This window comes from Lithohypha guttulata, assembly GCF_036872675.1.
Source record: "Lithohypha guttulata strain CCFEE 5908 chromosome Unknown scaffold_1, whole genome shotgun sequence".
NCBI classification, from domain to species: Eukaryota; Fungi; Ascomycota; class Eurotiomycetes; order Chaetothyriales; family Trichomeriaceae; genus Lithohypha; species Lithohypha guttulata.
This window is the reverse complement of record NW_027042750.1, coordinates 3,435,039-3,447,160: the sequence shown is the minus strand read 5'-3', so window position 1 is coordinate 3,447,160 and position 12,122 is coordinate 3,435,039. Positions and strand designations below refer to the sequence as shown.

At 48.8% G+C, this 12,122-nt stretch overlaps 5 protein-coding genes across 5 annotated transcripts; 3 read left to right on the top strand and 2 right to left on the bottom strand.

Annotated features, from left to right (window-relative positions):
* Nucleotides 1–773: 773 nt before the first annotated feature.
* Nucleotides 774–1,898, bottom strand: OPY2 (overproduction-induced pheromone-resistant; the record flags this gene model as incomplete). Its single annotated transcript, XM_064895646.1, has 1 exon — nt 774–1,898. The coding sequence occupies one exon, from the start codon at nt 1,896–1,898 to the stop codon at nt 774–776; it is 1,125 nt and encodes a 374-aa protein (XP_064758333.1).
* A 2,665-nt stretch (nt 1,899–4,563) lies between these two features.
* On the top strand, nt 4,564–7,422 carry CHS3_1 (Chitin synthase, class 3; the record flags this gene model as incomplete). Its single annotated transcript, XM_064895645.1, has 4 exons — nt 4,564–4,620; nt 4,673–7,162; nt 7,313–7,346; nt 7,385–7,422. The coding sequence occupies 4 exons, from the start codon at nt 4,564–4,566 to the stop codon at nt 7,420–7,422; spliced, it is 2,619 nt and encodes an 872-aa protein (XP_064758332.1).
* A 458-nt stretch (nt 7,423–7,880) lies between these two features.
* UBC12 (NEDD8-conjugating protein ubc12) lies at nt 7,881–8,549 on the top strand (the record flags this gene model as incomplete). The annotated part of the gene is made up of 3 exons (XM_064895644.1): nt 7,881–7,989; nt 8,045–8,334; nt 8,394–8,549. 3 exons carry the CDS (start codon nt 7,881–7,883, stop codon nt 8,547–8,549), a joined length of 555 nt encoding a protein of 184 aa, XP_064758331.1.
* Nucleotides 8,550–9,162: 613 nt separating this feature from the next.
* ILV5 (Bifunctional acetohydroxyacid reductoisomerase) lies at nt 9,163–10,536 on the top strand (the record flags this gene model as incomplete). Its single annotated transcript, XM_064895643.1, has 4 exons — nt 9,163–9,370; nt 9,423–9,733; nt 9,797–10,444; nt 10,492–10,536. The coding sequence occupies 4 exons, from the start codon at nt 9,163–9,165 to the stop codon at nt 10,534–10,536; spliced, it is 1,212 nt and encodes a 403-aa protein (XP_064758330.1).
* Nucleotides 10,537–10,833: 297 nt separating this feature from the next.
* LTR64_001261 (uncharacterized protein) lies at nt 10,834–11,514 on the bottom strand (the record flags this gene model as incomplete). Its single annotated transcript, XM_064895642.1, has 1 exon — nt 10,834–11,514. The coding sequence occupies one exon, from the start codon at nt 11,512–11,514 to the stop codon at nt 10,834–10,836; it is 681 nt and encodes a 226-aa protein (XP_064758329.1).
* Nucleotides 11,515–12,122: the final 608 nt, after the last annotated feature.

Below are 12,122 nucleotides of genomic sequence, written 5' to 3'. Positions count from 1 at the left end.
TGCGAGTGCGCTGGTGATGGTAGCGTCCTGGCTTTAGGGTATTGTGACTGTACAGCTGATCTTGCTAAGGATGACTTGCAGTAGGATTGTGATTATTGGTATGTTAGGATGAGATAGTGATGTCTAAAAGCAAACAATGGTCACAACAGTAAGACAGCTGAGAGAGATTGAGCAGGCATCAGAAGCATCGATGTAGTCAGGAGCGATCAATGTGTTACCGCTGACTTGTCAGGCACGGCAACACCTGACCTGGAACGCTGCACTAGCACACAGGGAAACGAAAGCATAACTTCTGACCTTCGAGTAATACGTAAAGCTCTTTAAGTGGTGGACGAAAGTTCGAGGGTCGTCCTCGTGACGCTAGAGGTCATTTCAGCGCCCAGCACGGGGAACGAGGTGTCATCTTGGCCACTATCCAACGCCTGGTTATTACAGCTGTCCTTACAAGGTGTAGCGTATCAGCATGACAATCTCAAAACAGGATAGACAAGTGACAGCACGAGAACATGCGCGTGAGGGCAACTAGCTGGTAGCCGAAACACAACACGTCTTTCTGCAGCCGGTCGCGAGTGCAGTCTTTGGCGTATGCAACGATGGCGCATGGTGGAGACTTTCATTGTGTTCAGACAAGGATAGATTCGAAGGCGACATATCTCTATATAAAACAATATGCGAAGAAGATCCGTGCGATTCTAACTTAGGCCCAGCTGCTGAACAAGCTTCTCTAATCTTCGCAGATAAAATCTTTACGTCTGAAGAAGCCGGCAGTTCTCTCATGGCGAGCCACTACTTGGGAGCTCATGAATATCGGAAAATGGCCCAGAATCGTTCCTTGCGGCGCCAGGCCGAGGTGATCTCCTGGTGTCGGCGGAGGCGCTCTTGATTGCGTCTTCAATCATAGCTGTGAGGCCGCCACTATCAGGTCTCTGCGGTCCTAGGGGACCATCAGGTGGTAACAAAGCGCTGGTCCCGGATGCATCCATTCCACCCAAGCTCATATCTGACTGCCTTGCTCTCAAAGGTGCAAGCGGCGAGGTGGGAGAATCATCGATATCAGTGACAGGACTGAAAACGACCTCCTTTTCGTCCAGGATGGGTTCAGTTCTTGCAGTGTTTACAGCGGTTGCTGACCTTTGTGAGTTCGCCTTTACTAGGTTACCAAGAGTCGGAACCCGGTTTCCTGAAGCGGTCTTCTTGACTTCGATCGGTCGCGCAGTAACATTGCGGGCCACAATTGAGCTGTTGTTGATGTTGATAGCTTTTGACCCACCACCTGAGAGCGGTGAAGGCCTGGTTGGTGTCACCGTTGTGCTCGTGTTTGGAATTCCAATCTGTTTGACGTTTACCATGTTTGCTTGTGCACGCATAGCGTGCTGAGCTGGGATCGGAGGCATAACAGCGTTCTCATAATAGACAGTAGTACCGCTGCTGGCCCTCGCTAGACTTGGAGCAAGACTGATCCGAGGATCGACAGAAGTGTCCGACCAAGTTGAGTTACGTAGATCATCGGCCATGAAGAAGTGGGTGTCAGGTTGTGGGGTGCTGTTCGCCGTTCCAGCGATAGTCGGCATTGGCGGTGGTACTCCAGGAGAAACAGGTGGTGAGCGACCTGTGACGCCTGGTATATATGCAATCTGGATGACGTTTGATGCTCTGGTAAGGACCGTGGAAGCAATAGAATGTGTCCGGCTACCGTCTCTGGCCAGGTTCGATTGATCTCTTTTCTCTGGCGGATCCCACGTGTCTTTGCGCCTTCGCGGCTTGACGCAGAAAACCCATAAACAAAACACACCTACCGCAATCACGGCAACAGCACCTAACACGCCTCCGACGATCGGGCCCACAGGAGTCGAAGGTTTGGATTCTGTGACCTGACCAGGCAGTTCATTGAGTTTCATACAAGTCGTCGATGCACAGGAAGTGCATGACTGTGGAACCAAGGAGCAGCTCTCATCAGACCCGCATGATGGACAACTCGGCTGTGTGGACGGGCATTCTACGCAGCGTCGAAGGAGGATGTTGAGGGCTTCTCTGGCTGAATTGGTCCGTCAGAAACGTGAGCAATGGTTAACGGTCTATGCTGCCTACCACTTGATTGAGTCATGGCTCAGAACTAAATGTTGCGGGCGATCGCCACGACGGTTCGCTGTTTCCCTTCGTGATCGTGCGCTCAAACGATTTGTTGTCTATCCTAATGGCTTATCCAAGCACAAAGTCGCCCCGAGGATTGGCTCCAAAGTTTGTATGGTGTAAGAGGTTTCGCCTTGAGATAATCGCCAGGCTCTACGTGAGCATCCCAAGGTTGATTGTCAAAGTCGTAACTATACGTATTGCAGAAGAGTTAATGTCAAATTCGAGAGAATGTCGTGCTGAACGTTGTTTGTTCTGAAGCAAAATGAGGGTCGGCGATATTGTTGAGTAAAGATTAACGAGCGGCGAGTTGTTGTGTCTAGCACTTGAGCAATAGTCAATTGTCGTGAAGCAGTCGATGGTGGAAGTCCTACAGCACAGCAGTAGAGGAGTCGGCTGCGACACACGTTCGACTGAAAGCGGAGTCGACGAGATTGAAGGGGCACACAAGGCCTTCTGATTCGTGTCACATCGTGGCGACAGCCCCGAGTGTGCCTGGAGCAATCGATTCCGGGTTGGGTTTAGTGGCAAGTACTAGCTCGGTGGGTTCGACCACAGAATGTTGCTGAATGCTTCGGGCGCACAAAACGCGGGCCAAACCCCTGCACTGTAACCATCCACATTTATTCTGTTAAAGTCCTGCTCGCAGGATACGAATGGTAAATTACTGACAATCTACAACAGGTTGATATGGTACATTGGCGGTATGTACGTTAATTGACGCAGCTACAACGTGAAAATAGTCTCGAAGCAAGGCTTGAGGCCTCACGATCCATAAAGAGCATGTGTACGGGAATTCCAACTTGTTGGGATGACTTCGTGTTCATAGGAAAGACATCATCTACAGTATAGTATCTGCAAGCTAATGGAGGACATTCTTTTTCACTCTCAATAGTTGGGAGTCTTCTAGCCTTGTGTCGTTCGAGACGACATTCAGCATGCGTACCGATGAGACTAACCTTTCGTGATCCAAAGTAATTGCCCTACTTTATGGCGGTAGTGCTGACTGTTGATAAGATGCTGACTGTAGTCTCGTTATACATGCGCCAATTCAAGTATTTTGTACCCAATCTGCGACTGTGTGACATCAAACTGTGTAGAATGTGCCGTATTGTGTTACATCGTCGACACCGACCATGTGGCGTGTGGTGGCCACAAGCAAGACGATATGTAGTACCGAAGCCAGAACTGTGGTAACACAATTTTATTCAGTGATTAGCCATGTGGACGTCGTCAACCATGACTAGTGTTAGTGCTGACACGACAGTTGTAGCTTCTAGGCCGGAGACATAGCTGAATGGATGGCTCACGTGTTCTGCATTCCACTTGCACTGTTGCAGTAGGTGCTACAAAGTGTGGTCAAAGTGCCGTGGTGGAAGTGCTATCTTGGGGACGTCTCAGAAAGATTGACGTTGAATACTGCTGTTGTAGAATTGACTCAGATGTTGGAGGCGTAGTGGTTTCTCATAAGCTTGGACCTCTGTCTTTACAGGTTTGAATCTGTATACTTGATTAATTCACAAGAATCATGTGAGCGACCAACTTTTATCGTGCATGCTAGACAAAGAACATCGACGACTGGGTGCGATCGTGTCGGACTGGTAAGAATAGTCTTTTCTGATCTCAATCGTCTAGACGTCTATGATCATAGCCGTGACAGCAATGACACTCGACCAGATGAATATTGCCGCAAATATAAGAGGTAGAATGGCTGCCCATGTCCAAATAGTGACATTAGAGTGCTTCTCTGCCATGCACTCCTTGTACAGTAGTATCAAACAGGCTGAAACAAGCTCTCGCTATGTGCATCTTAGGCAGTGGTGTATTTTTGGTATTGGGGAAAATCCGAATTTATGGCTGGAATGGTTGCAGCCACTGTTCGGGCGCTGCTGAGGCGCGCAACAAGACCAAGCTGAACACAACAGCACGAAGCGCAGATCGTCAAGAGGACGAGTGACGAGTGAACATGGCGCGGCTGTGTTCAATGGATTTTTGAACAATCCGACAAGCATTTGATTGGTCGTTGTTACCCCAACATGAGCCAGTAACCGCAGACTCACAGCCAGGATGCCAAACGTGGATCGCGAGCAGAAAGACCCTGAAGCCATCTGAAACATACATGCTGCTTGCTCTCCTGCGTCCTGCTTATCCTTACCTTGTCTCGTGCTTTTGGATTTTCACCTTTTCCTTCCTGGTATCACGTCTGCCGTAAGACGTCACGGCCTTGTATAATCAACCAAGTCGTTCTTTGTTGAAGCGGCAGTCATCGCTGAGCGATTTCTTTGAGGCTTGCCCTAGCGAGTCTCTTTGTCACCTCCGCATTCCTTAGAACTTCAAGGGCACCCTTCCACCCTACTCTCGCTCTACCATTTCCGCTCACTTTGAAGCATACAATCCTTGTGAAGAGTGGTTCGCGATCATTGACTGCTGAATATGGCAGGTAATTACCAGGGTGCCGGTGGGTACCCGTTGCAAGACCACAATGGAAGTGTAAGCAGTCAACCATTCAAGAAGCTAGACGAGCACTACTAACGATATTTAGGGTTATACTAGACATCCAGATGACGATGAAGCCGAGCGCTCTTTAATGGGCGGTCAAGCATATCCCGGGCATTATGACGACTCGGGTCGAAACTTGACCCGGAACAACGACTCTGTGTATAATTTGAGCGAATCTTACATGGGCTCCGAACCACCAAAAGGGCCAGATGTCTCGTACAATAACGCTCATGATCCAAATCAAGGTGGTTTTCCGCAGGGCGGCACCACCCCGAACCCCTATGTACGAAGCGACTCAACGGAAGCATGGCGAGCGCGGCAAAATCAGACACAGATAAAGCGCTATGCCACTCGAAAAGTAAAGCTTGTCCAGGGCAACGTTCTCAGTATTGATTACCCTGTACCCTCGGCCATTCAGAACGCGATCCAGCCAAAGTACCGATCGGACCTCGAGGGTGGAAGCGAAGAATTCACACACATGCGATACACCGCAGCAACCTGCGATCCGGATGAGTTCACTTTGAAGAACGGTTACAACTTGAGGCCGGCAATGTATAACAGACACACCGAGCTTCTGATTGCCATTACCTATTACAACGAAGACAAGGTTCTCACAGCCAGAACTCTCCACGGAGTCATGCAAAACATTCGAGAAATTGTCAACCTGAAGAAGACTGAGTTCTGGAACAAAGGCGGTCCTGCGTGGCAGAAGATCGTGGTGTGCTTGGTCTTCGATGGTATCGATCCCTGCGATAAAGAGACTCTTGATCTGCTTGCTACAGTTGGTATCTACCAAGATGGCGTGATGAAGAAAGATGTCGACGGCAAAGATACTGTGGTACACATCTTCGAATATACCACACAGCTCTCAGTGACACCGAACCAGCAACTCATCCGACCCACAAACAACGATGCGACCGATCTGCCTCCAGTACAGATGATATTCTGCTTGAAACAGAAGAACAGCAAGAAGATTAATTCTCACAGATGGTTGTTCAATGGGTTTGGACGAATTCTAAACCCAGAAGTCTGTATCCTCCTAGATGCTGGTACCAAACCTGGCCCGAAATCGCTTCTCGCATTGTGGGAATCATTTTACAACGACAAAGATCTTGGTGGTTCTTGTGGTGAGATTCACGCCATGTTGGGTCATGGCTGGAAGAAATTGCTCAATCCTTTGGTCGCAGCGCAGAATTTCGAGTACAAGATCTCAAACATTCTGGATAAACCACTCGAATCCTCCTTTGGTTACGTTTCGGTGCTTCCTGGCGCTTTCTCAGCCTACAGATATCGAGCTATCATGGGCCGGCCTCTTGAGCAATACTTTCACGGCGATCACACTCTTTCCGCTCGACTTGGCAAGAAAGGTATCGAAGGCATGAACATCTTCAAGAAGAATATGTTTTTGGCCGAGGATCGTATCCTCTGTTTCGAACTGGTGGCCAAGGCCGGATCAAAATGGCATCTAACCTACGTCAAAGCATCAAAGGGTGAGACTGATGTGCCCGAAGGTGCAGCTGAATTCATTGGCCAACGCCGTCGATGGCTTAATGGGTCTTTTGCAGCCTCGCTCTATTCTTTGATGCATTTTGGACGAATGTACAAGTCAGGTCACAACATCATCAGAATGTTCTTCTTTCACATCCAGATGATCTACAATATGGTCACCGTGCTCATGTCTTGGTTCGCCCTGGCTTCCTACTGGCTGACGACAAAGGTCATCATGGATTTAGTCGGTCAACCTCCAGGAGCTGATAACCCAGCTCAACAAGGAAATGCTTTCCCTTTTGGCAACAAGGTCACACCTATCGTCAATACACTGCTCCAGTATGGCTATCTAGGTTTCCTCCTCCTGCAATTTATCTTAGCCCTGGGAAATCGACCGAAGGGTTCGCGTGTCGCCTACATGATGTCCTTTGTGGTGTTCGGCATCATTCAGGCATATGTCATCGTTGATGCTTTCTACTTGGTCTATCGAGGATTCAGATACGGCCAAGGCATTCAGCTCAATGAGGGAGCAGACGCGTTCTTTGAATCCTTTTTCTCGGGAGCTGGGTCTGGCATTATCATCATCGCGCTTGCGGCAACCTTCGGCTTGTACTACGTGGCATCTTTCCTCTATTTGGACCCGTGGCACATGTTCACGTCATTCTTTCAGTACCTTGCGCTCATGCCTTCCTTTATCAACATCCTCATGATCTACGCCTTCTCTAACTGGCACGATGTCTCGTGGGGTACTAAGGGTGCGGACAAGGCGGATGTACTGCCTTCTGCTCAGACGAAGAAAGACGAGAAAGGGAAGTCGGCAGTCATAGAGGAAATTGATAAGCCACAAGCCGACATCGATGCGCAGTTTGAAGCTACTGTGCGACGAGCACTGTCACCATACAATCCACCTAAAGAAAAGAACGAAAAAAATCTGGAGGACTCGTATCGGAACTTCAGAACTCGGCTGGTATCTACGTGGATATTTACTAATGCACTGCTGGCAGCTGGTATCACCTCTGGCAGTTTGTCGACTTTTGGATTTACAGTAAGTCAAATCAACCCTTCATTACAGTACAAGCTAACCGTTGACACTAGTCTACCGCAACTGAGCGTTCGATCACATTCTTCTCAACTCTACTGTACATTACGGCGGCGTTGTCACTTGTACGATTTTTCGGATGTTTATGGTTTCTAGGCAAGACGGGTCTTCTGTGCTGCTTCGCTAGGAGGTAAGCAGCTCACGCTTGCAATACATGTACCATCGCAGGCGCGTCAGAGTTGTTTGGGTTCTCCGGTTGCATTTGAAGAGGTAGTCTGGTGGTGGAAGGTCAAAAACAACTTAGGAGTTTTCTAGACTACAAGTTTCATGTGAAGAAAGGTCTGTCAACAGACGATCGATATTTTCTACAAGCATGGTGTAATATGACCACCAATATAGGTTCATTCAAGATAAAGTGCTTGCACCGCAACGATTGTGAATATTTTATGGCCAGGGTTCCTGCACGATCAAAGCAACTCTTCCGAGGCTGAGATTGTTTTAGTCGCAGGCATTGCTATGACGCCAGCGATAGGTATAGTAGTACATTGACCTTTGGTCCTCGCGTGCACTGATTCAAATCCTCCAATCCCACTACCACCATACCACGTTTCTCTACGGCAAATCTCTCCCCTTCCGCGGGCCCGGTCCGTCAAATCGCTTATAATTCGTCGTCCACTGTCCACGACTTCAGCTCAAGTGCCTATCCAGGCGAGGCGACGTCAAGATGTTGAAAGTATGGAGTATGAAACAGCAACAGCAGAAAGATGCGCAGGCCGAGGGTCAAGGGCAGAAGAAGAAGAAGGTCACCGCAGCCCAACTACGTGTTCAAAAAGGTATGATCTCAACCTCGATAGAGCACGTCGACAATTCACTGACAACCTATCCCAGATCTCAGTGAATTGGCCCTTGGCAGCACAATGCGCACTGATTTCGAAAATCCGGACGATATTCTCAACTTCTCTCTTACCATCGAGCCAGACGAGGGCATGTACAAAGGAGGCAGTTTCAAATTCACGTTCGTTATCTCCAACAACTACCCTCACGATCCGCCGAAAGTCAAATGCACACAGAAAATCTACCATCCGAACATTGATCTGGAAGGCAACGTCTGTCTGAACATTTTGAGAGAAGACTGGAAGCCGGTGCTAAATCTGAACGCCGTGATTGTGGGCATGCAGGTGAGCACACTTCAGACCGCGCTTCACAGACGAAATTATGCATACTAACAAGCCTACAGTTTCTCTTCCTCGAACCAAACGCATCGGATCCGCTGAACAAAGAGGCAGCTGAGGATTTGAGGACGAACCGGGAGAACTTCAGACGGAATGTCAAAACAAGCATGACAGGTGGGAGTGTGAAGGGCATCACTTACGATCGAGTGCTCACCAGATAAACCCCGAACCTACAGGCAAGACGAATTACACAACGGATCAGTAACTATTACTTCAGTCGACCTTATGGCTTGGTGTTTTGAGAGACGAACCACTGGTCATTAGCCTTGGCCTGTGATAACAGGACAGGCTCCATGGCAACAACATGAAGAACCTAATCATTTCGGCGTGACATGCCATATTCAAGGATGGGTTTCAAGCTGGATGGAAGGATAACAAGAACGAAGAGTCCATGTCTAGCAATATTTTATGATACCACGCAGCGATTTACATTCTAGAGGCTGGAAGAGGGATCATACAGGTAGATTGATATCCTCGAATCTATTTGTTCGAGACTTAGTAGTGGTCAAAATGGTTCACCACAAACTTGAATGCCTTTGAGACCTGGTAGTGCTCATCCCAGTACGTCTTTGTAGCGAGGATCATCTGGTTGGCCGACTTCGGAGGCTGCCAAGAAATGAGGCTGGTCTTGCTGCAGCTCCAGAGCACCAGTCAGCTTGGTTGCTCACTATGCCTGCTTCTTGGAGCCAAAATAATTTTCCCCAGATCTTGCGACAGCCATTTGACTCACCTATAGAGTGCTTTCTCATTCTGAATTGATCTCACTGCTAGAAAATGGCTTCTAAATCTTTCGCTCGAACAGCTCTTCGAGCTACTAAGCAGAAAATTCCAGCTCCAGCTGTACCAAAACGCAGCTTCGTCTCCGCACCTGCTTCGAGACCTGTCGTTGCGCAGACAAAGAGAGCTGCTGTCGCTCCTGTCCAGCAACAGACTCGAGGTGTGAAGACCATCGACTTTGCCGGAACCAAGGAGGACGTCTACGGTTAGTCACCGTGTACTTGTTCTTAGTGAAGCGCTCTTACTGACGGATTCAGAGCGATCGGACTGGCCTCGTGAGAAGCTTCATGAATACTTCAAGAACGACACTCTAGCTTTGATCGGTTATGGCTCTCAAGGGCACGGCCAAGGTCTGAATCTGAGAGACAATGGTATGAACGTAATCATTGGTGTCAGAAAGAACGGTGCCTCGTGGAAGGAAGCACAGCAAGATGGATGGATTCCAGGCACAAATCTGTTCGAGGTCGACGAGGCCATCAGCAAAGGTACCATCGTCATGAACTTGCTGAGTGATGCCGCTCAAAGCGAGACCTGGCCTGCTATCAAGCCACAGTTGACTAAGGGCAAAGTACGTACAAGATCTGATTCCCCATGAAAGTTTACCTGGTGAGCTGATACCCATGTGCAACAGACTCTTTACTTCTCTCACGGCTTCTCCCCCGTCTTCAAAGATCTCACCAAGGTCGACGTGCCGACCGATATCGATGTCATCCTTGTTGCTCCAAAAGGTTCAGGCCGTACTGTACGATCTCTTTTCAAGGAAGGTCGAGGCATCAATTCCTCCTTTGCTGTTTACCAGGACGTTACTGGCAAGGCAGAAGAGAAGGCTATCGCCATGGGTGTCGCTGTTGGCTCCGGCTACCTCTACAAGACCACTTTCGAGAAGGAGGTCTACTCTGATCTGTACGGTGAGCGAGGTTGCCTGATGGGTGGTATCCATGGCATGTTCCTTGCACAATACGAAGTGCTAAGAGAGCGAGGACACACTCCAAGCGAAGCCTTCAACGAGACTGTGGAAGAGGCTACTCAGAGTTTGTATCCTTTGATCGCAGCGAATGGCATGGACTACATGTATGCCGCTTGCTCCACAACCGCGAGAAGAGGTGCCATTGATTGGAGTGCAAAATTCAAGGATACACTGAAACCATTGTTCAACGACCTTTACGATAGTGTAAAGGACGGCAGTGAGACGAAACGATCGCTGGAATACAACAGCGCACCAGATTACAGAGAGAGATATGAGAAGGAGATGCAGGAAATCAGGGAATTGGAAATCTGGGTAAGTTCATATCGCTCCTTGTACGCTTTATGCTAATCATTACGCAGCGAGCCGGAAAGGCTGTCAGAGGTCTTCGACCTGAGAACAACTAAGCAACCAAAATCTTGTCGGAGACAGGCCGATTGAACAATCAACGTTCTAAGATTTCGGCGAGGCTGAAGTGAAGACTACTGTAAGCTAGGAAGGAAAAATTGTACTTCGTCAACTTGAGATACCATGTGTAAAGGTAGATATGGTGCTCTTGAACGGCGTTAAGAAATGGCAAAAACGTGTTGTCTCACACACCGTATTGGATCGCCTCTGAATTTCTGGTTCACCTGAAGCTGTTGTTCCCATTCGGTACTGCTCGTGGCACACTTCTCGTCACGACCTACTACAGCTGCTGTCCCTCAATGTAGAAAGTCCTCTAACGCCTCGTCCAACGACTTTCCCTCCTTCAACGGCAATGCATTATCCCTCCTCGCAAGCCCAATATGATTGTTCCAAACCACTCTCATCCCCACCCTCGTCGCCCCCGTAATATCCGAAGGACTCCCCGCCACAAATAACGCCTCCTCAGCCCCAACACCCAACTTCCTCAACCCATCCCGATACGGCTTCTGCTCCGGCTTATAATACCCAGCCTCCTCCGCCGTCACCACCGCATCAAACGCAAACTCCTTTACCCCAGTCCGCTCCCTCACTAACCCCTCAACATTCCTCACCGTCCTCAACCCCAATTCATGCGAGATATTCGTGACAACACCTAGTTTATACCCCTTCGCTTGTAACCTCGCCAAGACCTCCGGAACCTCTGGCCAGGGATTATCTCCAATCTCATCGTACCGGTCTAGGAGTGCTGCTGCGCAGGTCTGAGATAGCCCCACGTTCACGGCGGCTTGGTGGACGAGGTCTTCGTAGGGTTTGTAGGGGCCGCAGGAAAAGGCGAGGTGGAGGTATTGTTTGCGCCAGGTTTGGCCGTCTGTCACAGTGCGTTCTGCGGTGGGAATTACGGTGTCCCAGATTAACCAGCTGTTTAGGAGGCCGGTGAGGAGGTCGAAGAGGATTGCTTTGGGTTGTTGTTGGTTCATGGTTTTTTCCTTCTACATAAGTTGATGTGATTTTGTGTAACTTTCTCGGGTCGACACGACTTAATATAACGTGTCGTAAGTTGGATTGACTTATACATATACCTGTGCCTTTACGACCGAAGATGAAGTGTATCCCTGTGACTCATCCATTGTGCCTCAATATTCACTTCGCGATGCTTATACATCTATGTCGAAAACCCGACCCCCTCCGAACCTTGCCGATCGATGATGGTCAATACTTCGAAGCTTATTACTTAGTGATGTAGTATGTGGCATCAAAGCCTTTTTGACATACAGACAGCTCTCGCATGCCTACGTAGTAGCTCTCCAAACATCGTCCTAGTAAACTATGAACAGAAAAGATATTGGCGTAGAGCTAATATACTCGCGTTCATGAAGGATACTACCCTGTCGTCGGTCAAGTAATACCAATTTCGATCTGGATATATCTGAATGCTACCGACTACTATTCAATCCATGAGGTCCTAAGCCTCGTGATACAAGATCTCGGTAACTGAGCATTTCTGCCGCGTGGGTGTCGAGTTGACTCGCTGGTCAGATATATGGGCTTACACACATTAGGCCGGCGAATTATTTTGACCGTGACG